General features: G+C 45.0%; 1 protein-coding gene across 10 annotated transcripts in view; it reads left to right on the forward strand.

The window, feature by feature from the left end:
• LOC129812846 (ryanodine receptor 3-like) overlaps window positions 1-27,745 on the forward strand; it is a 199,661-nt gene that overhangs the window by 56,944 nt on the left and 114,972 nt on the right. For all 10 annotated transcript variants that reach the window (XM_055864766.1, XM_055864767.1, XM_055864775.1 and 7 more), the window contains exons 4-12: window positions 5,943-6,017; window positions 6,246-6,324; window positions 8,454-8,566; window positions 9,555-9,654; window positions 9,751-9,844; window positions 10,659-10,733; window positions 11,214-11,370; window positions 12,119-12,283; window positions 20,085-20,206. In XM_055864766.1, coding sequence (XP_055720741.1) covers window positions 5,943-6,017; window positions 6,246-6,324; window positions 8,454-8,566; window positions 9,555-9,654; window positions 9,751-9,844; window positions 10,659-10,733; window positions 11,214-11,370; window positions 12,119-12,283; window positions 20,085-20,206 — 980 coding nt within the window. The remainder of the gene's footprint in view (window positions 1-5,942; window positions 6,018-6,245; window positions 6,325-8,453; window positions 8,567-9,554; window positions 9,655-9,750; window positions 9,845-10,658; window positions 10,734-11,213; window positions 11,371-12,118; window positions 12,284-20,084; window positions 20,207-27,745) is intronic.

Raw genomic sequence — 27,745 nt, forward strand, 5'->3', positions numbered from 1 at the left:
TCGATTTGTGTCACAGCACTTAGCAACATGACAAAGACAAATGGAACCGGGTATAGACTTGCCATACAAATGGTCTCGCTCAACATTTACTGCTCACATTTCTTCTGGCCAAAGAGAACATGCTACACCTCTCCTGGATTAACATCAGATGAATGTCAGTCTTCAGTCCTTCCGTAGGGGATTTAGAAGTAAGTCCAGAATCCCTGAATATTACCAACAAATTCTTACCTGTTCACAAATTCTGCACCTAACTTCAGGCATACAATAGTGAGCTTGTCACGTTCCTGACCTATTTATGTTAGTTTTATGTGTGTTAGTTGGTCAGGACGTGAGGTTGGGTGGGCATTCTATGTTTTCTGTTTCTATGTTGGTTTATGGGTTGCCTGGTATGGCTCTTAATTAGAGGCAGGTGTTTGGCGTTCCTCTAATTAAGAGTCATATTTAGGTAGGTGTTTTCACAGTGTTCGTTGTGGGTGAGTGTCTTCCGTGTCTGTGTATATGTTTGCACCATACGGGACTGTTTACGGTTTGTTCGGTTTATGTAGTCTGTTCCCTATTCGTGCGTTCTTCTTGTTTTATGTAAGTTCGTCGTCTAGGTCTGTCTACACCGTTTGTTGTTTTGTTAGTTTAGTTAAGTTTGTGTTTTCTTTAATAAATTATGTGTTCAAACTCCACTGCGCCTTGGTTCGATCAATACTCCTCCTTTTTGGGCGAAGAGGAGGAGGACCGCCGTTACAGAATCACCCACCAAATCTCCAGAACCAAGCAGCGGAGTAAACGGAGTAAGGGACAGAAAAAGAAGGAGGAATGGACTTGGGACGATGTATTGGACGGGAAAGGTTGCTACACATGGGAGGAGATCCTGGCTGGTAGGGATCGCCTCCCATGGGAACAGCTGGAGGCACTGAGGAGAGCAGAGGCAACCGGAGAAGGGAACCGGAGTTATGAGGGGACGCATCTAGCACGGAAGCCCGAAAAGCCCGTGAGTAACACCCAAAAATTTCTTGGGGGGGGGCTAAGAGGTAGTGGGCCAAGGGCAGGTAGGAGACCTGCGCTCACTTCTCAGGCTAACCGTGGAGAGCGGGAGTACGGGCAGACACCATGTTACGCAGTAGAGCGCAGGGTGTCTCCTGTACGTGTGCATAGCCCGGTGCGGGTTATTCCACCTCCCCGCACTGGTAGGGCTAGATTGGGCATTGAGCCAGGTGTCATGAGGCCGGCTCAACGCGTCTGGTCTCCAGTGCGTCTCCTCGGGCCGGCATACATGGCACCTGCCTTACGCATGGTTTCCCCGGTTCGCCTACATAGCCCGGTGCGGGTTATTCCACCTCCCTGCACTGGTCGGGCGACCGGGAGCATTCAACCAGGTAAGGTTGGGCAGGCTCAATGCTCAAGAGAGCCAGTACGCCTGCACGGTCCGGTATTTCCGGCGCCACCTCCCCGTCCCAGCCTAGTACCTACAGTGCCTACACTACGCACTAGGCTACCAGTGCGTTTCCAGAGCCCTGTTCCTTCTCCACGCACTCTCCCTGTAGTGCGTGTATCCAGTTCGGTGCCTCCAGTTCCGGCACCACGCACTAAGCCACCTGTGCGTCTCCAGAGCCCTGTACACACTGTTCCTTCTCCCCCTACTAATCCTGATGTGCTTGCCCGGTGCCACCAGTGCCGGTACCACGCACCAGGTATAGAGTAGGCTTTGAGAGTCCAGTGTGCCCTGTCCCTGCTCCCCGCACTAGCATGAAGGTGCGTGTCCTTAGCCCGGTGCCTCCAGTTCCGGCACCACGCACCAGGTCTACAGTGCGCCTTATCCGGCCAGAGCCATCCGTCTCCCCAGCGCCATCTGAGCCATCCGTCTCCCCAGCGCCATCTGAGCCATCCGTCTCCCCAGTGCCGTCTGAGCCATCCGTCTGCAATGAGCCTGCAAAGCCGCCCGTCTGCCATGAGCCTGCAAAGCCGCCCGTCTGCCATGAGCCTGCAAAGCCGCCCGTCTGCCATGAGCCTACAGAGCCGTCCGCCAGACAGGAGCCGCTAGAGCCGTCCGCCAGACAGGAGCCGCTAGAGCCGTCCGCCAGACAGGATCCGCCAGAGCCGCCAACCAGACAGGATCTGCCAGAGCCGCCAACCAGACAGAATCTGCCAGAGCCGCCAACCAGACAGGATCTGCCAGAGCCGTCAGTGAGCCATGAGCGTCCAGAGCCTTCGGCCAGCCATGAGCGTCGAGAGCCGTCAGCCAGCCATGAGCTTCGAGAGCCGTCAGCCAGCCATGAGCGTCGAGAGCCGTCAGCCAGCCATGAGCGTCGAGAGCCGTCAGCCAGCCATGAGCGTCGAGAGCCGTCAGCCAGCCATGAGCGTCGAGAGCCGTCAGCCAGCCATGAGCGTCGAGAGCCGTCAGCCAGCCATGAGCGTCGAGAGCCGTCAGCCAGCCATGAGCGTCGAGAGCCGTCAGCCAGCCATGAGCGTCGAGAGCCGTCAGCCAGCCATGAGCGTCGAGAGCCGTCAGCCAGCCATGAGCGTCGAGAGCCGTCAGCCTGCCATGAGCGTCGAGAGCCATCAGCCTGCCATGAGCGTCCAGATCCGTCAGTCAGCCATGAGCTGCCCTTCAGCCAGAAACGGCTATATACCCAGAACTGCCCCTCAGTCCAGAGCTGTCTCTCTGTCCGGAGCTGCCTTTCAGTCCGGAGTTGCCCCTCTATCCTGATCTCCCTCTCTATCCTAAGCTACCTCTATATTTTGATCTATCCCTCTGTCTTGTGCTATCCCTCTGTCTTGATCTATCCCTCTGTCCTGGTGCTGTCCCTGTCATTTATGTTACCGAGAGGTTTTTGTGGGGGTAAAATGAGGGTGGACATTCTTAGGGGGAGATGGAGGCTGGGATTGATTATGGTGGGGTGGGGACCTCGCCCGGAGCCTGAGCCACCACCGTGGTCAGATGCCCACCCAGACCCTGCCCTAGACTTTGTGCTGGTGCGCCCGGAGTTCGCACCTTATGGGGGGGGGGTTATGTCACGTTCCTGACCTATTTCTGTTAGTTTTATGTGTGTTAGTTGGTCAGGACGTGAGGTTGGGTGGGCATTCTATGTTTTCTGTTTCTATGTTGGTTTATGGGTTGCCTGGTATGGCTCTTAATTAGAGGCAGGTGTTTGGCGTTCCTCTAATTAAGAGTCATATTTAGGTATGCGTTTTCACAGTGTTCGTTGTGGGTGAGTGTCTTCCGTGTCTGTGTATATGTTTGCACCATACGGGACTGTTTACGGTTTGTTCGGTTTATGTAGTCTGTTCCCTATTCGTGCGTTCTTCTTGTTTTATGTAAGTTCGTCGTCTAGGTCTGTCTACACCGTTTGTTGTTTTGTTAGTTTAGTTAAGTTCGTGTTTTCTTTAATAAATTATGTGTTCAAACTCCACTGCGCCTTGGTTCGATCAATACTCCTCCTTTTCGGGCGAAGAGGAGGAGGACCGCCGTTACAGAGCTACATTACATGAATTATGACTGTAGAAAGCAATACACTGGCATTTAGAAGGATTCAAAAAATAGTTACTATATTTGGGAAGTGAAGCAACCCCAACTCGTTGTTGCCTTGCCAAACTGCTAATGATAGGAAGAATTTCCATAATTTAAGCTGTGGATCTTCGTACTCTTTGAGTTGAGTTCAAAGATAAATGGACTTGTCAATGCTGCAGCTTAGCGACCACACTGGACTCCAGATGATGGGGAATTAAAAAATCAAGCCTGATTGGTTCCATCACGGCTGTGTGAACTGGAAAAGCCCATTGGCAAGAGCAAAGCACAGGCAGACTTGGCCTTCATGAGCGCTTAATGTGCCCTTAAAGCTTAGTGAGACGTTTTCAAGTGAAACTGCTTGTTTGCAATAGCTAAGCTGCTTTCTACGTGCCACTCTTAACCCCCTTGCATCTACACTTGTGTAGTAACTTCATTTAACATGATCTGCTAGACCAGTTCAATATAACCAGAGGGAAGGCCTTTAATCACTGTTTCTCCTTGATGCACTATTGTCCTCTCTCTAAGGAATGCTGTGGAGACTGATTCAGACCTGGTCTGGAGAAAACATTTGAACACTGGGTTTTATCTCCGTAAATTCTCTCTCCTCATATGCATCTCTTTTCACTAACCCTCTCCATTCCTCTGTTCCTGCTCCAAATTGTCAATGGAGGAAACACCACGAAGGGAAAATAGTAGAATGTGTCATGATTCTGGAATCAATATTCTGTCATTGAGCAGATGAGCTACAGTGGAGGGTATTGACTTAAAGAAGAAATAACTTATTGATATACCGTATTCAGCTGGTCTCTACTAATAGGCAGGGATTCCTTAAAGTGGAATAGGATCTTAGTAATGGTATTTCGGACTAATATTTGTGTTTGTTTGAGGGGTTATAGATATTGTGAACACACAAGGCTCAGAAAACCGTTGCAGAAGTAAGCTATCAAACATCCATTTAGCTCCGTTTCAGCTAGTGACCCCAAATGGAATTCTGTGTGAAGTTCCTCTAACGTGTCCAAATAGAGCAGTGAACACACTTGTGATTTCATAACTTTGTTTACTGGGCTAAGGATCAAAGGTCAATCTGTCGGAGTCAGTGACTGAAGTGCCCAGGGTGAGTCAGGGTAATGCAGGGTGAAGCTGATACCCTGTGGCAGGGCAGCGTGTGCAGTGGTATTTCAGTGCCACCTTTGAGAGAAACCCCATTGCTGTCACCCTGGTGGCTGCTGCATAAACACAGGGGGGTGACGTGCTGCTAAAGGTCACGCTTTCTCAATTGATGTCAGCATGTCATCTCCTGGCAACAGCTGGGGGGGGAGATCGTTTCCCCCAGTCTTTGATCAAATAGCCTTTCCCCTTCTGGGCCAGGGACGCTAGGGACAGAGGAATCTGAGGCTGACACAGCTGTGGATGGTGTGAGGTTAGGATAAATGTTATGTTTAGAGCTGGTCTAGTTCTCTCAGATTGTGTTGAGTTGAATGCAGCTGGATATGCCCGATGCACATTAAACTATCGCTCAGGAAGCCTGAACAGCCTGACATGGTGCACTGCTGCAGTCTGATAATCCATGGCAACTGCATTGAACTGGAGGCTATTGTCTTAGCAAAAGCAGCACAGATAGAGGGTGCACGGTGTGTTTGGTTAAGAAGACACTGGCATGCAAAATCTATTATGTCACAAATAAGATCTTGCACAGCACGTCACCATCTATGATTGACCAACAGAGACTATACGCAGTTTACAATACTGTGGATAGGACAGGAGGAGACAAACTCATATATTTTCTTTAACTTACATACCCTTCTCAGTAATGTAACTTTCTCTTACCTTACTGCTCCATAGAGGCTCATAAGAAAGGTGAGTAACACATGGTTGCCTGCAGAACGAAGGGACAGGTTTGCAAGCAGAGCCCAAGTAGTGACCTCACATCACTCTTTCCCCTACCCATCTCCTCAAACTGCTGTGAAACCGCAGTGGAACCTTGTGTATTTTCTCTCCTAGTGCTTTCTGTCACAAACCAGACCCTTCTTACTGTAACACAAGGTCTTTGTTACCAACGCATTAGAGGCAGAGAGCTCTCTCTTTCTCACCCCCCTTCCTTTTTACCTGCAGCCGTGTGACGATCATCTGTATTCTTCTCCATGGATACAGGAAGCAGGCGTATCCCCTGAGTGACATGTCTGACTGCATGCTTTCAGTGTTGTGTTGTGGACTTCAGGACCGTCGTCAGAGAGGAGAGGACAGGCTGAGAGGGGCAGGCTGGGTCAGTCTGTGGCCCCCTGCCTTGTGTGAAGTCATCATAGTCTTAGTTCTCTAACTGTGATGCAGATGGAGAGAGAGAAAGTGAGAGAGAGAGAGTGAAAGGGAGAGACAGAGAGGTCACGGGGGACATCCTGTCTTATAGTGTGTCTGGTGTGTGATGGGTGTTGTGCTGTCTCCACAGGCGGCTCAGGGCGGTGGACACAGAACACTTCTGTATGGACACGCCATCCTCCTGAGACACTCCTTTAGCGCTATGGTGAGACTGCACTGCATGCACACTCTCATACGATACCCAAGGACCGGGGACTGTTGTCATTATTCTATGTGTTACTATTTCATAGTTACTGTTTTATAACATTTGATAGGAATATTTGTTGCATATGTCGTACTGATATTTGTTCCAGTTCTGAATGCTACAGCAGAGTTGTGTGACTCTTTTGATAATCGTTTTCATGTTGCTTTGATGTGTATCTATACATTGCAGTATCTGACCTGTTTGAAGACGTCAAGGTCACAGACAGATAAGCTGTCCTTTGATGTGGGGCTGCAGGAGGACTCAACAGGTAAAACCTCCTCTATCTGCCTCTAGGGTCACTAGCACACAGTCATTCATAGCTGGGCTTCTGTAGGATTTCACCTGCCCCAGTATTCATTTCAGATTCTCTTAAGCACTGCATGAAAAGAGGGATTTACGGTTTCCTATATTGTAGGAAATGTACCACATTTGCAGAGATTTCAGTTATTTATTCCCTAGAATATCTCCCCTGAAAACATTCCTAGCAGACTAAAATAAATGTCTTCGATTGGCTCTTTGTCACAATGTCGAGGCTCAGCTCATTTGTCTCATAGAGATGTATAAGATGGTCTGGCTCTCCACCTATTGGAAGGCTGGTTGCTATGGTGCTTATGTTAAGTGTGAGTGGGCTTACAGTAAATTAGAGTTTGTGTGAATACATTTGTGTGTCTTAAATGTAATTACGTGTCTAAGCTGTGCTCGCTTGTGTGTGTTGCTTTCACCGTTGTCATCTATCCCCAAACAGTAGTTACAGGTTCAACTTTCTGTGTATGTACACTGAACAAGAATATAAACGCAACATGCAACAATGTCAATGATTTTACTGAGTTACAGTTCATATAAGGAAATCAGTCAATTGAAATAAATGTATTAGGCCCGACTCTATGGATTTCACATGACTGGGAATACAGATATGCATATGTTGGTCAGAGATACCTTAAAAAAAACAGGTAGGGGTCTGGATCAGAAAACCAGTCAGTATCTGATGTGACCACCATTTGCCTCATTGAGCGCGACACATCTCCTTCACATAGAGTTGATCAGGCTGTTGATTGTGGAATGTTGTCCCACTCCTCTTCAATGGCTGTGCGAAGTTGCAAAATATTGGCGGGAACGGGAAACACGCTGTCATACACATCGATCAAGAGCACCCCAAACATGCTCAATGGGTGACATGTCTGGTGAGTATGCAGGCCATGGAAGAACTGGGACATTTTCAGCTTCCAGGAATTGTGTACAGATCCTTGCAACATGGGGCCGTGTATTATCATGCTGAAACATGATGTGATGGCGGGGGATAAATGGCACGACAATGGTCCTCCAGGATCTCATTACGGTATCTCTGTGCATTCAAATTGTACTCAATAAAATGTACAAGCTTATGTTTGCCCATACCATAACCCCACCACCACCATGGGGCACTCTGTTCACAACGTTTGGCATCAGCAAACCACTCGCCCACACGATGGCATACACGCTTTCTGCCATCTGCCCGGTACAGTTGAAACCGGTGCTTGCGTGGTTACACGTGGTCTGCAGTTGAGGCCGGTTGGACATACTGCCAAATTCTCTACAACAGTGTTGGAGGTGGCTTATGATAAAGAAATGAACATTCAGTTCTCTGGCAACAGCTCTGGTGGACTTTTCTGCAGTCAGCATGCCATTTGCATGCTCCCTCAAAACTTGAGATATTTGTGGCATTGTGTTGCGTGACAAGACTGCACATATTAGAGTGCCCTTTTATTTTCCCCAGCACCAGGTGCACCTGTGTAATGATCATGCTGTTTAATCAGCTTCTTGATATGTCAGGTGGATGGATTATCTTGGCGAATGGAACATTTTACGTATTTTTTTTTTCAGCTCATGACACATGAGACCAACACTTTACATGTTGTGTTTATATTTTTGTTCAGTGTATATATTTTTGTTTTTTTTATGCAAAAATAGTCGTTTGAACTTAAACAACTAAAACCAGGGGAAAAAAACAGTTTAGAAATTATAATGAACCTACATTTTTTATAATTTAATCTCTGAACTATTTTTCTTCAATAACAGTATTTTTAATATGGAATATAGCAGCGCAGTTTGTGGATTTGGTTGATTTTGTGGTCTCAAACCAGTGAACTTATTAACATTCTTCATCAGGAAATTGGGCAAAATATAATTATTGACAATGAAAAAGACAATTGCTACATTTACTAGCAATATAGCAAAAAGTTTTCCAGATTGCATTTAGACCCCAAAAATTGGGATGTGAATATTGGGTTGCGACTGAGACAACCTGGTTAAATTTGGGCCCTGATGCAAAACCAATTGAGAACTACTGATGTAGATCATAGATTTATAAATAACATTATTCAGGCATGTGACCCCACCAGTGTTTCTGTGCTCCGTCAGGTGAAGCCTGTTGGTGGACCATCCATCCTGCTTCCAAACAGAGGTCAGAGGGCGAGAAGGTACGCATCGGAGATGACCTCATCCTTGTCAGCGTGTCATCAGAACGATACCTTGTGAGTACACCCTCAGTCTATAAACATCTCATTAAGAATAATACATATAGGCTATTTAAAGTGTCCATCCCCATTGAACAGTCCCATAATGCCATTCAATCCTATAGGTTAGCCAAAGATTGTAGATCGTGTTCTTGGACTGAAGGTGTCTCCCTCCCACACAGTTCAATCTGTCCATTAAAGCAGACCATACATTTGGGATAGGAAGCTAAGAAAGAGCAGGGGAAGGCCACGCATGTAGAGCTGGGATGGCGAGAGCAATACTGTCAAACTGAACAGCTACTGTACCCTACCTTACTCTGTCCTCTATCCCTTCTTCCCTACACTGTGCAGCCTGGCTAGCCCTGCTCCCCTGTTCCTCTTCAGGCCCATCTATGAGTATCTCCCAGACCCAGACACCCCTGTGTTATTCCCACTGTGTGGGCCTCAGCGCCTTGGCATGCTGGGCCTGGAAAACATCTCCAGCATGACGCAGGGAGAGTGTGACAACAGCCAGCCCAGCCAAGCCCATGTTTATGGGCCTTCAGCAGGGATATGGCAGCCCTCGCTAAGCCAGAGTCCCACTATCATGTTACTGTTACTGCCACGGCTCCGGGCTCTTCTGTCACCAGTGAGATGCTCCCTCTAACCAGGCCTACAGCACCTCCAGGTCCAGTAATGGAGGAGGGAGGTGGAGAGTTCCCCAAGTGTCTGGCGCATGCACACACAAACCCAGAACCCTAGAAACTGGCAGATTCCCGAGTCCACTCTCCAGTGCCAGCCTCTCTCCAGTTTGATGAATGATTCTAAATCTACTTCAGCGATAACAGCCTTCCTATCACACCCTCCAATGCATGCATAGACAAACCTCTGAGTTGTAGCCTGGCCCAATTCCTTGAATCAAACTGGGTTTTTGACATAGGCCCTGCAGTATAGGCCTACTGATTGTGTGTCCCATACTGTAGTTCTTGATAGTGTGTGTAACATAATGTTCCTCTGTCTTCACCAGCACCTGTCCATCTCCAATGGCAACATCCAGGTGGACGCGTCCTTCATGCAGACTCTGTGGAACGTCCACCCCACCTGCTCCGGCAGCAACGTGGAGGAGGGTAGGTCCAACGGTTCATTTAGCTTCACTGGCTTATAATGTTGTTTGAAATGTTGTGGGTATAAATTAAAGTTGCTGTTAATCCATCCTCCTAAAGGTTACCTGCTGGGTGGCCATGTGTTGCGTCTGTTCCATGGTCATGATGAGGTTTTGACCATCCCAGGGTCTGACCAGAGTGATGAACAACAGAGGTGAGACCTACAGCTGGGAAACGGCTAAAAAGACTCTAAGAAATTAGTTTTCCCCTTAGTCTGTTGTGAATGTGACCTAAAATCAAATCAGGCTAATTTGTCTGGCTGACGCTGGGTCTGTCACTACTCAGTGTGAAGCTGGGTCTGAGAGAAGCACAGAAAAATGTCTGCCTTGCTTTCTATAGTCACACAGCGCTAGTGATGACAGCCAGCAAGGTAGCAGAGGGAAATGGCACATGGGGGTCACAGAGACAGTGCTCTAGTCCGTATAAACATGGCCAGGCGCCGAAGACATGTGAAGGACTCTTCATCTTCCTCCCAGTCCCACTGTCAATTTTTAGCTCACTGTTTGTGTGTGGCAATAATATGCTGCTGAATAAATATTGGTTGTCAGCCTTGGCTTTCTGCTTAGTCCTTGAAAGGGAGCATTTTCTTAAGACCTTACATTTTCATAAAGGTCCATCAAACATAGTCCAAACAGTCAACAAGGACCATGAAAGATCCTTTTTATCTCTGGAGCCAGTCACCCACATCATTATTAGACAGTGTTGCTCTCGGTCTCCGTTGGTTACGTGGGTGTCCTGGATGAAGGATGTGCGCTGGTGCCGGGAGGGTAAATATTAAGGTTCATCTGAGGTCCCATTCTGAGCTTTCCTTCCTCTGACCTGATATCATAGTGACAGAAGGGAATAAAGCAGTCAGAGATGGAATCCTGCTAAAGTCATAAAACATGACCTTGAGACCATTATGAGCCTGTGGCAGTATTAAAACATTGCAGTGATCCAGACCTTTCATGCACCTCTCGTGCCCCCAGGATAGTGAACTATGAGACGGGGAATGCAGGAGCCAAGGCCAGGTCTCTGTGGAGGCTGGAGCCTCTCAGAATCAGGTGAGTTCAGCTCTTTTTATTCCCTCCATTTTCTCTCTATTTGTTCTTCCTCTCCCTCCCTCCCCGCCTCCATCTGCGCCGACTCACTTTGATGTTTCATTATGCTTTTTGACACCAGCCATTTGTAAAGTATTTGAACGATTCAATATCACTTTCCTCTCAGATATGCCCTGCACTGTCAGATCTGGAATTTGTCATCCATGTTTAATCTGCTATGACTTTGACACTGTTTTGTTTTGATGTAAGCAACTGGGAAATGTCTAGTCATAAAAATGGGTATTACATGCCTAATTATTTAGGTGTTTTCAACCATTTAGTAATTATCTATGCACATGACATGATGCCAGCTACTTAACAGCTAGTCTGGCAGCTAGTTCATCATGTGTACACAAACTAATTAGGGGATATAATGCTTCTAGGGGCTTGTTGTTGTTCTTGATACCGTTGTGTGTGCGCCCGTTTCTCTGTGCCCCTGGACAGCTGGAGCGGGAGTCACATTCGCTGGGGTCAGCCCTTCCGTCTCCGCCACCTCACCACTGGGCACTACCTGGCCCTGACGGAGGACAGGGGGGTGGTGCTGCAGGACCGGGAGAAGTCTGACACTTCCTCCACCGCCTTCTGCTTCAGAGCCTCCAAGGTCAGCGCTCAGGACCAGCTATATCTCTCACACACACATGCAGGCATACACGTACGCACACACACAAGCACGCACGCACGGATGTACAAACACACACACACACACACCTCAGACTGTCTCTCGATCACAAAGTTGCTCTAGAAAATGTATCGACTTGCGACGCCATACCAACCAGGACAAGGGTATTTTAAGTCTCTTCTTGGCAAGGGTGTTTTAGACGTAGCCAGTGATTGGGAGCAATTAGTGACCTCCTACTTATAGATCAACAGCATGGTGTAACCCACCATATTACTGAGGCAGTTTATCATAGGCTTATTAATACACTTTACATTTCATACCTTTTCCATTGTGTCCGCTCTTAATGGGGAAACAAATTTATAGTGATTCATGAGGGCTTGCCTGTGGCCATCATCTGTGACTTGCTCAGTGATCTAGGCTATACGCACTGTATCGCCTCTTCTTGTCTCTTCCTCCGTCTGCCTCTCTATTAACCTAGACATCCTGGCGTGTGTAATATTATATAGAGATGTCAGTGCTCCTCCAGTCCTTGTCCAGCCTGATACAGATCTGTCAGCATCTTTTATATTGCTTTTCATAGATCAAGTTCCCTCAACACTTTGCATAATCAAATGCGTGATTTGAATAAAACTGCATACATTGTCTGTAGCCTGACTTGGAGACTTTCATCAAAGTTTCATTAAAACGGAGTGTGATATGTTGATGTGTTTGGATCCTTCCTTCCCTCCAGGAAAAGCTGGAGTCGAGCCCTAAGCGGGACATCGAGGGCATGGGGATGGCAGAGATTAAGTATGGGGACTCAATCTGCTTCGTCATGCATGTGGCTACAGGACTCTGGCTGTCCTACCAGGCGCCTGATGTAAAATCATCTCGCCTGGGCCCTCTCAAGAGACGGGTGAGACACCAATACACTGATTTATTTGTCAAATGTTTGATACAGTGAGAACTTGCTTTAAACATTTCTAGCCTAATGAATTAACTGACTTTCAGTGAGAATGGTTATGGTGGGACTATTACACTAGCAGTAATAAAACAAATCCCATTAAAAAAACAATTGACCAGAAGCACATGCAATAAATATAATGATATATATAAATATAATACATTCCAAACGGCAGATGATGATTCTTTTGGTGGTTTTCTAGCTGATAGTTTTGAGAGGAGTGTAGTGCTTTCTCTGTAACTAAATAAAACACTGATCCAAATCCTCTGGCTGTAATGAATGAGATGTGACAGGATTGCCGTATCGATGTGTGAGTAAAATCACTGGGGAAGCCAAGCCAGGGAAAAAAAATACATATTACAATCGATGTGTTATGATAATTGCATTGTTTGCTCTATAACTTGTCAGTTCATATGCCTTGCGACTGATATATAGGCCTAAAGCTGAGACAATAAGAAGACACTGGCAGAATAAATTCAACCACACCTTTGTTTCATCACTAAACCGGAGAGCAGCATCTGTCCACGTAGCATATTGCATGTAACAAACAGTTACATAACCTACAGCATGGTCAATCAAGTTAATGTTTCCAATATTTTTTGGACTACTAAACAACTATTGATTTAGAATCAGAGTTGTCGCAAAGAAAACAGGAGCTGCCTCCACAATTCCAGCACCACTTCAACAATTCAACATCATCAAATCACATATGCTTAGTCTAATACAGTGACAAGGGCTGTTACGGTGACCGTATTTCCGCCACACCGGCAGTCACGAGTCATGACCGCATTCAAATTCCATGTGACCGTTTAATCAGGGTAACTACACTTCAAGCTCTGATGTTGCTGATGGTCATTAGTATCCTACCAAACTTGCTAATTGCCTGGTACACTCAGCATTCTATTGTCCCTCTAATCACTCTGACATCAATACAAATGTGATTGAAAATCAAATCAAACATGAGCCCAGGTTGCGCAACATTTCTATAGGCTATGCAATTGCGTGAGAAAACAGAGTTTTGATAGCCACTATTAAAAAGAGGAGGATCCCATCAGCTTTCTATAATTTAGTATACAGTGCCTTTGGAAAATATTCAGAACCCTTGACTTTCTCCACGTTTTGTTTCGTTGTAGCCTTATTAAAAAAAAAATGTTTTCTTTCCGCAATCTACACACAATATCGCATATTGAGAAAGCGAAAACAGGTTTTTAGAAATTTTGCACATTTATTACAAATAAAAAACATGTCTTATTTACATAAGTATTCAGGCAGTTTGCTATGAGACTCGAAATTGAGCTCAGGTGCATCCTGTTTCCATTGATCATCCTTGAGATGTTTCTACAACTTGATTGGAGTTCACCTGTGGTAAATTCAATTGATTGGACATGATTTGAAAAGGCACACACCTGTCTATATAAGTTCACACAGTTGACAGTGCATGTCAGAGCAAAAACCAAGCCATGAGGTCGAAGGAATTGTTCGTAGAGTTCCGAGACATGACTGTGTCAAAGCACAGATCTGGGAAAGTATACCAAAATATTTCGGCAGCATTGAAGGTCCCCAAGAACACAGTGGCCTCCATTATTCTTAAATGGAAGAAGTTTGGAACCAACAAGACTTCCTAGAGTTGGCCCGCCCGGCCAAACTGAGCAATCGGGGGCGAGCTCGTGAGAGAGCTCTAGATGTCCTCTGTGGAGATGGGAGAACCTTCCAGAAGGAAAACCATCTCTGCAGCACTCCACCAATCAGGCCTTTATGGTAGAGTGGCCAGACGGAAGCCACTCCTCAGTAAAGGGCACATGACAGCCCGCTTGGAGTTTGCCAAAAGGCACATTAACATTCTCAGACCATGAGAAACAAGATTCTCTCGTCTGATGAAACCACGATTGAACTCTTTGGCCTGAATATCAAGCGTCACGTCTGGAGGAAACCTGGCACCATCCCTTTCCGTGAAGCATGGTGGTGGCAGCATCATGTTGTGGGGATGTTTTTCAGCTGCAGGGTCTGGGAGACTAGTCAGGATCGAGGGAAAGATGAATGGAGCAAAGTACAGAGAGATCCTTGATGAAAACCCGCTCCAGAATGCTCATGACCTCAGACTGGGGGCGAAGGTTCACCTTTCAACAGGACAACGACCCTAAGCACACAGCCAAGACAACGCTGGAGTGGCTTCGGGACAAGTCTCTGAATGTCCTTGAGTGGCCCAGCCAGAGCCTGGACTTGAACTCAATCGAACATCTCTGGAGAGACCTGAAAATAGCTGTGCAGCGAAGCCATCCAACCTGACAAAGCTTAAGAGGATCTGCAGAGAAGAATGGGAGAAATTCCCTAAATACAGGTCTGCCAAGCTTGTAGCGTCATACCCAAGAAGACTCAAGGTTGTAATCGCTGCAAAAGGTTTTTCAACTAAGTACTGAGTAAAGGGTCTAAATGCATATGTAAATGTGATATCAGTTTTTAATTTTTAATAAGTTTGCTAACATTTGTAAAAACCTGTTTTTGTTTTGCAGTTATGGGGTATTGTGTGTAGGTTAATGAGGGGATAAAAAAAAAACATTTTAGAGAGGCTGTAAAGTAATAAAATGTGGAGAAAGTCAAGTGGTCTGAATACTTTCCAAATGCACTGTATAAGAATACTTATTTCACTCCATTTTTCTGCCATGCATAATATGCAGTAGACCATGTTTTGTATAATGGCACAATCATCATTTTTATTCAGGTTTTTCTTTCGGACTTGGGCTCATAAGCCTATGCATAATTTCTAATATGTGAATGGGTGTTTTGAATTAATCATCACCTTAGAAAGCGCTGTGCATTTCATTGTGTTGGGCTTTGAAACAACATACACAACAACCATGTTTTACACCGTTTTACACCATACCAGGCCATTAGAACCTGATGGAGGGACAATAGAGCCCTGAGTACCAGGCCATTAGAACCTGATGGAGGGACAATAGAGCCCTGAGTACCAGGCCATTAGGACCTGATGGAACATTAGAGCCCTGAGTACCAGGCCATTAGAACCTGATGGAGGGACAATAGAGCCCTGAGTACCAGGCCATTAGGACCTGATGAAACATTAGAGCCCTGAGTACCAGGCCATTAGAACCTGATGGAGGAACGATAGAGCCCTGAGTACCAGGCCATTAGGACCTGATGGAACAATAGAACCCTGAGTACCAGGCCATTAGGACCTGATGGAAGAACAATAGAGCCCTGAGTACCAGGCCATTAGGACCTGATGGAGGAACAATAGAGCCCTGAGTACCAGGCCATTAGGACCTGATTGAGGAACAATAGAGCCCTGAGTACCAGGCCATTAAATCAAATCAAATTTATTTATATAGCCCTTCGTACATCAGCTAATATCTCGAAGTGCTGTACAGAAACCCAGCCTAAAACCCCAAACTGCAAGCAATGCAGGTGTAGAAGCACGGTGGCTAGGAAAAACTCCCTAGAAAGGCCAAAACATAGGAAGAAACCTGGAGAGGAACCAGGCTATGAGGGGTGGCCAGTGCCGGGTGGAGATTATAACAGAACATGGCCAAGATGTTCAAATGTTCATAAATGACCAGCATGGTCAAATAATAATAATCACAGTAGTTATCGAGGGTGTAGCAAGTCAGCACCTCGGGAGTAAATGTCAGTTGGCTTTTCATAGCCGATCATTAAGAGTATCTCTACCGCTCCTGCGGTCTCTAGAGAGTTGAAAACACAGGTCTGGGACAGGTAGCACGTCCGGTGGACAGGTCAGGGTTCCATAGCCGCAGGCAGAACAGTTGAAACTGGAACAGCAGCAAGGCCAAGTGGACTGGGGACAGCAAGGAGTCATCATGCCCGGTAGTCCTGCCGCATGGTCCTAGGGCTCAGGTCCTCCGAGAGAGAGAAAGAAAGAGAGAAGGAGAGAATTAGAGAGAGCATACTTAAATTCACACAGGACACCGGATAAGACAGGAGAAGTACTCCAGTTATAAGAAACTGACCCTAGCCCCCCGACACATAAACTACTGCAGCATAAATACTGGAGGCTGAGACAGGAGGGGTCAGGAGACACTGTGGCCCCATCCAATGATACCCCCGGACAGGGCCAAACAGGAAGGATATAACCCCACCCACTTTGCCAAAGCACAGCCCCCGCACCACTAGAGGGATATCTTCAACCACCAACTTACAATCCTGAGACAAGGCTGAGTATAGCCCACAAAGATCTCCGCCACGGCACAAACCAAGGAGGGGCGCCAACCCAGACAGGAAGATCACGTCAGTGACTCAACCCACTCAAGTGACGCACCCCTCCTATGGGCGGCATGAAAGAGCACCAGTAAGCCAGTGACTCAGCCCCTGTAATAGGGTTAGAGGCAGAGAATCCCAGTGGAGAGAGGGGAACCGGCCAGGCAGAGACAGCAAGGGCGGTTCGTTGCACCAGAACCTTTCCGTTCACCTTCACACTCCTGGGCCAGACTACACTCAATCATATGACCCACTGAAGAGATAAGTCTTCAGTAAATACTTAAAGGTTGAGACCGAGTCTGCGTCTCTCACATGGGTAGGCAGACCATTCCATAAAAATGGAGATCTATAGGAGAAAGCCCTGCCTCCAGCTGTTTGCTTAGAAATTCTAGGGACAATTAGGAGGCCTGCGTCTTGTGACCGTAGCGTACGTGTAGGTATGTACGGCAGCACCAACTCGGAAAGATAGGTAGGAGCAAGCCCATGTAACGCTTTGTAGGTTAGCAGTAAAACCTTGAAATCAGCCCTTGCCTTAACAGGAAGCCAGTGTAGGGAGGCTAGCCCTGGAGTAATATGATAACATTTTTGGGTTCTAGTCAGGATTCTAGCACCCGTATTTAGCACTAACTGAAGTTTATTTAGTGCTTTATCCGGGTAGCTGGAAAGTAGAGCATTGCAGTAGTCTAACCTAGAAGTAACAAAAGCATGGATTCATTTTTCTGCATCATTTTTGGACAGAACATTTCTGATTTTTGCAATGTTACGTAGATGGAAAAAAGCTGTCCTTGAAACAGTCTTGATATGTTCGTCAAAAGAGAAATCAGGGTCCAGAGTAACGCCGAGGTCATTCAGTTTTATTTGAGACGACTTTACAACCATCAAGATTAATTTGTCAGAATCAACAGAAAATATCTTTGTTTCTTGGGACCTAGAACAAGCATCTCTGTTTTGTCCGAGTTTAAAAGTAGAAAGTTTTCAGCCATCCACTTCCTTATGTCTGAAACACAGGCTTCTAGCGAGGGCAATTTTGGGGCTTCACCATGTTTCATTGAAATGTACAGCTGTGTGTCATCCGCATAGCAGTGAAAGTTAACATTATGTTTTCGAATGACCTCCCCAAGAGGTAAAATATATAGTGAAAACAATAGTGGTCCTAAAACGGAACCTTGAGGAACACCGAAATGTACAGTTGATTTGTCAGAGGACAAATCATTCACAGATCTTTCCGACAGATAAGATCTAAACCAGGCCAGAACTTGTCCGGGTAGACCAATTTGGGTTTCCAATCTCTCCAAAAGAATGTTGTGATCGATGCTATCAAAGGCAGCACTAAGGTCTAGTAGCACGAGGACAGATGCAGAGCCTCGGTCTGACGCCATTAAAAGGTAATTTACCACCTTCACAAGTGCAGTCTCAGTGCTATGATGAGGTCTAAAACCAGACTGAAGCATTTCGTATACATTGTTTCTCTCCAGGAAGGCAGTGAGTTGCTGCGCAACTGCTTTTTCAATTTTTTTTGAGAGGAATGGAAGATTCGATATAGGCCGATAGTTTTTTATATTTTCTGGGTCAAGGTTTGGCTTTTTCAAGAGAGGCTTTATTACTGCACTTTTAGTGAGTTTGGTACACATCCGGTGGATAGAGAGCCGTTTATTATGTTCAACATAGGGGGGCCAAGCACATGAAGCAGATCTTTCAGTAGTTTAGTTGGAAATAGGATCCAGTGTGCAGCTTGAAGGTTTAGAGGCCATGATTATTTTCATCATTGTGTCAAGAGATATATTAGGACCTGATGGAAGAACAATAGAGCCCTGAGTACCAGGCCATCAAGACCTGTTGGTAGTTAGCAAATTGGGTACTACCTAAGCATGTCCAGAGTGCATAAAAGGAGATTATGTCGAATTTTACTGCGGCCATGACTTATGACTGCCGTTGTGGTGGTAATGTGGTCACTGCAACAGCCCTATGCCAGGACCATTCACAGTTGAGCTCACTCAGTTTAGCTTAACGCTGATTGGCTATTTACATTTTTTATTATTATTGCTTGCTGGCTTTCCTTGCATTCAATGCCAGGAAAGGCGGCAACAATGTCATACTCTTTTTGACCTGACAGCATCAGATAGATTGGTTACACATATAGAGACACATATAGAGACAGAGGGGCGCTGTTTCGCTCGCTCGGATGCTTTCTCCGTTGAGATGCATTCAGCCTCTTGCAAGGAAAATTATGAAACACAGAGACGAATGATAAATTTAGTCTTTTGTAAAAAAGTAAATATTGGTCAATGTTTTTGGGAAGCCTGGCTTTCCTTGGAATCCACGAATACACGCCACTGGAGGATTGTGCGATTATATGACAGTCCCTCTACTCCACAGCAATGCAGCCTAATAGCCTGTAATGTCAGCAGCACCTGTGTTACAGCTTAGCCATACTCAACACCGCTAATCATGGTTGCAAGCAAAATTATTTTCCAATAGTTTAGTTCCGTTCCACAGTTCTGACCTGCAAAATAAAGTTCTGAACCGGTTCGAACCCCCCAAAAGTACCAGTTTATTTAGTTCCTTTCTGTTCCTATTTTAATCTGTGGGATCGACATTAGTTTTTACATTTAGCTCATTAAATTACTCCACCAATCAGTGTGGATAGAGCAGCTTGCTATAGACAGGGCAAGCTAATTGTTTACATGCTTGATGGACAGACAAGTGTAGGGCGCGAGATGAAACTGAAATGTTGCGGGTGGGGAGCAAGCAAAAGAGGGATGGACATGGAGGAGGCTTGGCTTGAAGCGCTTACCATCATGATATGACGTGCATTATAATGTGTTTAGGATATTAGTAGTAGGTCTATCATTCCTACTTCACTAAATGACATCATTATATACTAGCTACTTACTTACGGAGGAGCTGCTAATATGGAGGAACTTTGAACATCCAAACATTGGCTCAACACCCTGGACCAGAGCTAATTAAAAGCTTGTGTGTGCAGCGGCACCAGCATTCAAAACACGTCATACCATTTTGTAGTTTATAAATCCAATGTGAAACGTGATAACTAATAGTATCCTTAACTAGCCTAGATAAAGCTGACAGGCAGACACTGTGAGGAGAAGTTTCTGAGTGACAGAGTGAGTACTTTGCATAGGCGCGTTGATAGAAAAAATAATGCTCCGAACTTAAAATAACGTTATTCACCAGTTCTCAAGATTTGAAAATAACAGTTCTGTTCTGGAGATCACTTTCGTTCCTGGTTCTTTTAACTTTCCTTGAAAAATTCCGTTATTTTCCCGTTTTTGGTTCTATTCCCTGAACCGGTTCCAACCTCTGCTGCTAATCTGTCAACTTCTCCCTTTCTCTCCCTCCCTCTTTTCTTTCTTTAATTCTCTCTCTTTGCCCTCATCTTTCCTTCCTCCCTCTATTTCTCTCTTTTGCTCTCTGTCACTCTATTTCTCTCTCTCGCTACCCCCTTCTCCCTCCTTTGCCTACCCCCCCTTTCCCGCTTTCTCTGTGTTCCTCCCTCCTCCAGGCCTGCCTCCACTCTGAGGGTCATATGGATGATGGGCTGACCTTGCAGCGGTGTCAGCACGAAGAGTCCCGTGCTGCTCGCATCATCCGTAACACCACCCGCCTCTTCAGTCACTTCATCAGGTACACCACCTCTAAACCACACAACTACAATTTTGGATGACGCTTATAGGTCATCCAAATGACCGTGATCACCGTAATAACCATTCGAATAGCAAAACAAATACAACTTATATTTAAACAGTGCCTTCAGAAATGATTCACACCCCTTTACTTTTTCCACTTTCTACTTTTTCCTGATTTATTTTTTATATTTTTTGTAAGATTACATTTGATATTTTATAAACAATACAAAACATACAAATAACAAACATCAACTTCATGACACCTGCCCAGACCCACTAGTACACACCCCTCTCCAGCGCCCTCATCACTTTCCGGCACATGGCCTAAAACTGCACCATTTTGTTTCTCTCCGTAGCCCACGCACTTTCATTAGGTTTTTCCATTGTGTTAATGATGGCTGATTGATTGAAGTTTTTAGTATAAGTGTTTTTCAAGATGAGTGATGAGAAGAGAATTGTCATGTCTTGAAATATTCAGACAGACGGATTAAAATTAAGTTTACATTGTAATAATTTTTATTAAGTGAAAACATGTTTATTGAAAATGAAATATAGAAATGTAACATTTTACCTAAGTATTCATAACAGTGAGTCAATACTTTGTAGAAGCTCCTTTGGCAGCGATTAGCGCTGTGAGTTGTCTTGGGTATGTCTATCTCAGCTTTGCACATATGGATTTGGGGATTGTCTCCCATTCTTCCTTGCAGATTTTCTCCAGCTCTGTTAAGTTAGATGGGGAGCAATCTTCAAGTCTTTCCACCAATTTTCAATGAGATTCAGGTCTGGGGTTTGGTTGGGCCACTCAAGGACTTTCACACTCTTCTTCTGGAGCCATTCCAGCATTGCTTTGGCTGTATGCTTGGGGTCATTGTCCTGTTGGAACATAAATCTTTACCGCAGTCTAAGGTCATTTGCACTTTGAAGCAAGTTCTCATCAAGGATGTGCCTGTATTTGGCTCCACTCATTGTTCCATCTATCCTGAACAGTCTTCCAGTCCCTGCCGCCAAAAAGCATCCCCATAGCATGATGCTACCACCACCATGGTTCACAGTAGGGATGGTGTTAGATTGGTGATGAGCTGAGTTTAAAAACATTCTCATCAGACCACAGAATCTTTTGCCTTTCATGTGCCTTTTTCTCAAGAGTGGCTTCCGTCTGGCCAATCTCTACCAGAAATCCCAGATTGGTGAAGTGCTGTAGAGACTGTTGTCCTTCTGGCAGGTTCTCCCATCTCAGCCAAGGAACTCTGTAGTTCTGTCAAAGTAATCACTGGGTTCTTGGCCACCTCTCTGACCAAGGTCCCTTTTTCCCTGTTTCTCAGTTTGGTTGGACGGACAGCTCTAGGCGGAGTCTGGGTAGTTCCATATTTTTTCAATTTCCAAATCATGGAGACCGCTGTGCTCCTGGAAACTTTCAACACTCTAGAAATGTTTTTATACCCTTCCCAAGATATATGCCTCATCACAATTCTATCTTGGAGATCTAAGGACAGTTTTTTTCAAGTCAAATCACAGTTCCTTGGACTTTTTGGTATAGTTTCCTCTCTGACATGCACTGTCAACTGTGGGACCTTATATAGACAGGTGTGTTTCTTACTAAATCATGTCCAAACAATTTAATTGACCACAGGTGGACTCCAATCAAGTTGTAGTGACATCTCAAGGATGCTCAAAGGAAATTGGATGCACCTGAGCTGAATTTGGAGTGTCATAGCAAGGGGGTGTGAATGTATAATTTCTGAATTTAATTTTCAATAAATTAGCAAACATTTCTAAAAACATGTTTTCACTTTGTCATTATTGTGTGTAGATGGGTGATGAAAAAAATATATTTAATCAATTTTGAATTCAGCCTGTAACACAACAAAATGTGGAGTAAGTCAAGTTGTATGAATTCTCTCTGAAGGCATTGTACACTGCTCAAAAAAATAAAGGGAACACTTAAACAACACAATGTAACTACAAGTCAATCACACTTCTGTGAAATCAAACTGTCCACTTAGGAAGCAACACTGATTGACAATAAATTTCACATGCTGTTGTGCAAATGGAATAGACAAAAGGTGGAAATTATAGGCAATTAGCAAGACACCCCCAATAAAGGAGTGGTTCTGCAGGTGGTGACCACTTCTCAGTTCCTATGCTTCCTGGCTGATGTTTTGGTCACTTTTGAATGCTCGCGGTGCTTTCACTCTAGTGGTAGCATGAGACGGAGTCTACAACCCACACAAGTGGCTCAGGTAGTGCAGCTCATCCAGGATGGCACATCAATGCGAGCTGTGGCAAGAAGGTTTGCTGTGTCTGTCAGCGTAGTGTCCAGAGCATGGAGGCACTACCAGGAGACAGGCCAGTACATCAGGAGACGTGGAGGAGGCTGTAGGAGGGCAACAACCCAGCAGCAGGACCGCTATCTCCGCCTTTGTGCAAGGAGGAGCACTGCCAGAGCCCTGCAAAATGACCTCCAGCAGGCCACAAATGTGCATGTGTCTGCTCAAACGGTCAGAAACAGACTCCATGAGGGTGGTATGAGGGCCCGACGTCCACAGGTGGGGGTTGTGCTTACAGCCCAACACCGTGCAGGACGTTTGGCATTTGCCAGAGAACACCAAGATTGGCAAATTCGCCACTGGCGCCCTGTGCTCTTCACAGATGAAAGCAGGTTCACACGCACATGTGACAGACGTAACAGAGTCTGGAGACGCCGTGGAGAACGTTCTGCTGCCTGCAACATCCTCCAGCATGACCGGTTTGGCGGTGGGTCAGTCATGGTGTGGGGTGGCATTTCTTTGTGGGGCCGCACAGCTCCATGTGCTCGCCAGAGGTAGCCTGACTGCCATTAGGTACCGAGATGAGATCCTCAGACCCCTTGTGAGACCATATGCTGGTGCGGTTGGCCCTGGGTTCCTCCTAATGCAAGACAATGCTAGACCTCATGTGGCTGGAGTGTGTCAGCAGTTCCTGCAAGAGGAAGGCATTGATGCTATGGACTGGCCCGCCCGTTCCCCAGACCTGAATCCAATTGAGCACATCTGGTACATCATGTCTCGATCCATCCACCAACGCCACGTTGCACCACAGACTGTCCAGGAGTTGGCGGATGCTTTAGTCCAGGTCTGGGAGGAGATCCCTCAGGAGACCATCCGCCACCTCATCAGGAGCATGCCCAGACGTTGTAGGGAGGTCATACAGGCACGTGGAGGCCACACACACTACTGAGCCTCATTTTGACTTGTTTTAAGGACATTACATCAAAGTTGGATCAACCTGTAGTGTGGTTTTCCACTTTAATTTTGAGTGTGACTCCAAATCCAGACCTCCATGGGTTGATAAATTTGATTTCCATTGATAATTTTTGTGTGATTTTGTTGTCAGCACATTCAACTATGTAAAGAAAAAAGTATTTAATAAGAATATTTCATTCATTCAGATATGGGATGTGTTATTTTAGTGTTCCCTTTTATTTTTTTGAGCAGTGTATATAAACTCAGCCCCTTTTTCAGGACCCGGTCTTTCAAAGATAATTTGTATAAATCCAAGAAACTTCACAGATCTTCATTGTAAAGGGTTTAAACACTGTTTCCCCTGCTTGTTCAATGAACCATAAACAATTAATGAACATGCACCTGTGGAATGGTTATTAAGACACTAACAGCTTACAGATGGAATAAACACCAAAAAACACCAAAAGAAAGATGCCCAATTTTCCCTGCTTATCTGTGTGAACGTGCCTTAGGCATGCTGCAAGAAGGCATGAGGACTGCAGATGTGGCCAGGGCAATAAATTGCAATATCCATACTGTGAGACACCTAAGACAGCGCTACAGGGAGACAGGACGGACAGCTGATCATCCTCGCAGTGGCAGACCACGTGTAGCAACACCTGCACAGGATCGGTACATCCAAACATTCCACATGTGGGACAGGTACAGGATGGCAACAACAACTGCCCGAGTTACACCAGGAACACACAATCCCTCCATCAGTGCTCAGACTGTCCACAATAGGCTGAGAGAGGCTGGACTGAGGGCTTGTAGGCCTGTTGTAAGGCAGGTCCTCACCAGACATAACCGGCAACCACGTTGCCTATGGGCACAAACCCACTGTCGCTGGACCAGAAAGGACTGGCAGAAAGTCCTTTTCACTGAGGAGTCACAGTTTTGTCTCACCAGGGGTGATGGTCAGATTCGCGTTTATCGTCGAAGGAATGAGTGTTACACCGAGGCCTGTACTCTGGAGTGGGATTGATTTGGAGGTGGAGGGTCCGTCATGATCTGGGGCGGTGTGTCACAGCATCATCGGACTGAGCTTGTTGTCATTGCTGGCAATCTGAACGCTGTGCGTTACAGGAAAGACATTCTCCTCCCTCATGCGGTACCCTTCCTGCAGGCTCATCCTGACATGACCCTCCAGCATGACAACGCCATCAGCCATACTGCTCGTTCTGTGCGTGATTTCTTGCAAGACAGGAATGTCAGTGTTCTGCCATGGCCAGCGAAGAGCTCGGCTCTCAATCCCATTGATCACGTCTGGGACCTGTTGGATCAGAGGGTGAGGGCTAGGGCCATTTCCCCCCAGAAATGTCCGGGAACTTGCAGGTGCCTTGGTGGAAGGCTGGCAAATCTGGTGCAGTCCATGAGGAGGAGATGCACTGCAGTACTTAATGCAGCTGGTGGCCCCACCAGATACTGACAGTTACTTTTGATTTTGACCCCTCCTTTGTTATGGGACACACTATTCCGTTTATGTTATTTACATGTCTGTGGAACTTGTTCAGTTTATGTGTCAGTCGTTGAATCTTGTTATGTTCATGCAAATATTTACACATGTTTAGTTTGCTGAAAATAAATGCAGTTGACAGTAAGAGGACGTTTATTTTTTTGAGTTTATATTTTTTCCTCTCCTCTGCTCCTGACTGAATGTGCTGCTGTTGTAGCAGGGAGGAGGGCATTGCCTAGGCAACCGAAGACTTGTTTGCTACAACACTTTCCTTGTTTGAGCAAGGAGCAACAAAGTTTCATCACTTTGTGGAGTACATGTTACTATCGAGTCCATGTTACAGCAAAAAATGTACTCACCTGCACAAATGCCCGGCCGTCTCAGTTCAGACTTTATTTGTCACATGCTTTGTAAACAACAGGTTTATACTAACGGTGAAATTGTTACTTATGGGTAATTTTACAACAATGCAGAGTTAAAGGTAAAACATAAATAAATGTATAAATAGAAATAGTGACACAAGGAATAAATACACAGTGAAAAACAAATATAAATAACATGGCTATGTACAGAATACGATGTGCAGAGGTACAAGGTTAGAGAATGACCTATACAGATTTTTTGGGGGGCTGATGGCGATACAGATTCTTTTGGGGGTCAAGGAGGCCGATGGCCGATATTTTAGGCCGCTATTCAATATCGTTACGTTTGAACATTTTGACAACAACATTTCCCAGAGACAGCCATGTATGCATTAATGCATCAATTTTAAAATAAAACAATACATTCAACTTTGTTTTTACAAATCTAACTACATAACAACATAATCATTTTATTTGAATGGTACATCTCTTGATCAACTGGGTAAATGAAGACGGCATAGGCCTACTCACAATACAGGTCAATGCATATTCAAAAGGAGTGTGTGCATTGAGTTATTGAGCTTGTTTTGGCAGATCAGTGGAGTCTGTCATCTGTAGCACCCTAATCTGTTTGCCTTCCATCTGTTACTTATATTAGCCTTCTGAGCAACACATTCTGCATGGAAGCATCACTCCAGCATGTCATGCCTGTATGGAAGGACATCATATAGAATGTGGTGGCAGGTAGCCTAGTGGTTAGAGCGTTGGGCCAGCAACCGAAAGGTTGCTAGATTGAATACCCAAGCTGACGATATAAAAAATATATCGTTCTTCCCCTGAACAAGGCAGTTAACCCACTGTTCCTAGGCCGTCGTTTTAAATAAGAATTTGTTCTTAACTGACTTGTCTAGTTAAATAAAGGTTAAATAAAAAATATAGGCACTCCTGTTAGTATGAGAATATAAAGTACCATCTATTCAATGCAAATGGGTCCAACTTAACGTCATGATTTGTGATCACGGATGCTTATGAAACTAGTATTTTTGTAATTTCCCGTGATTGGGAAAAGTATTATTTTCAGCTGTCAGGATGCATCTCTAAACTCAGCGGCCAGGTCAAAATTCACACTAAATTCACTACTATGTCAGGAAATGGGCGTGTTATAACTTGATCCTACTGCTACTATTTGGAAAGAGCAAGCCACTCCCTTTCACATCTTCTCACATCTCTCTCCATGGCTCATATCTTGTGCTACTGTTGACTGGTACTATGAGAACTAGCTCAATGGCAATGACATTTGCCACCAAGCCATAAATGTACATAATATCTGACAAGGAGAGCGAGGGTAGGCAAAAATATGAAACTAACATGCACGTTGTGTCTGAATGACTCAAATCTGCCCATACAGTGCCTTCAGAAAGAATGTACAGCCTTTTTACTTTTTCCACATTTGTTGTGTTACAGCCTGAATTTAAAATTGATTAAATTGAGATTTTTTTTGTCACTGGCCTACTACACACAATACCCTATAATGTCAAAGTGGAATGTTTTTTTGAAATGTTTACAAATGAATAAAAAATGAAAAGCTGAAATGTCTTGAGTCAATAAGTATTCAACCCCTTTGTTATGGTAAGCCTAAATAACTTCCGGAGTAAAAATGTGCTTAACAAGTCACATTATAAATTGCATGGAATCTCTCTGTGCAATCATAGTGTTTAACATGATTTTTGAATGACTACCTGATCTCTGTACCCCACACATGCAATTATTTGTAAGGTCTCTAAGTCCAGCGGTGAATTTCAAACACCGATTCAACCACAACTACCAGGGAGGTTTTCCAATGGCTTGCAAAGAAGGTCACCTATTGGTAGACATTGAATATCACTCTGAGCATGAAGTTAATAATTACACTTTAGATGGTGACCCAATCATTACAAAGATACAGGCTTCTTTCCTAACTCAGTTGCCGGAGAGGAAGTAAACCGCTCAGGGATTTCATCATGAGGCCAACGGTGACTTTAAAACAGTTCGAGTTTAATGGCTGTGATAGGAGAAAACTGAGGATGGATCAACAACATTGTAGTTAATCTACCATACTAACCTAAATGACACAGGGAAAAGAAGGAAGCCTGCACAGAATAAAAATATCCCAAAACATGCATCCTGTTTGCAACAAGGCACTAAAGTAATACTGTAAAATGTGGCAAAGCAATTACATTTTGTCCTGAATAAAGTGTTATGTTTGGGGCAAATCCAAAACAACACATTATTGATCACCAAGCTATTTTTTCAAACATCATGTTATGTGTATGCATGTAATCTTTAAGGACTGGGGAGTTTTTCAGGATAAAAATTAATGGAGCTAAGCACAGACAAAATCCTAGAGGAAAATCCTTTTTATTAGTGAATTAACTAAACTAATATTTCCAACAGTAATTTGATTTTGGTCACTGTCAATT

This window comes from Salvelinus fontinalis, chromosome 16 (assembly GCF_029448725.1).
Source record: "Salvelinus fontinalis isolate EN_2023a chromosome 16, ASM2944872v1, whole genome shotgun sequence".
Taxonomy (NCBI): domain Eukaryota; kingdom Metazoa; phylum Chordata; class Actinopteri; order Salmoniformes; family Salmonidae; genus Salvelinus; species Salvelinus fontinalis.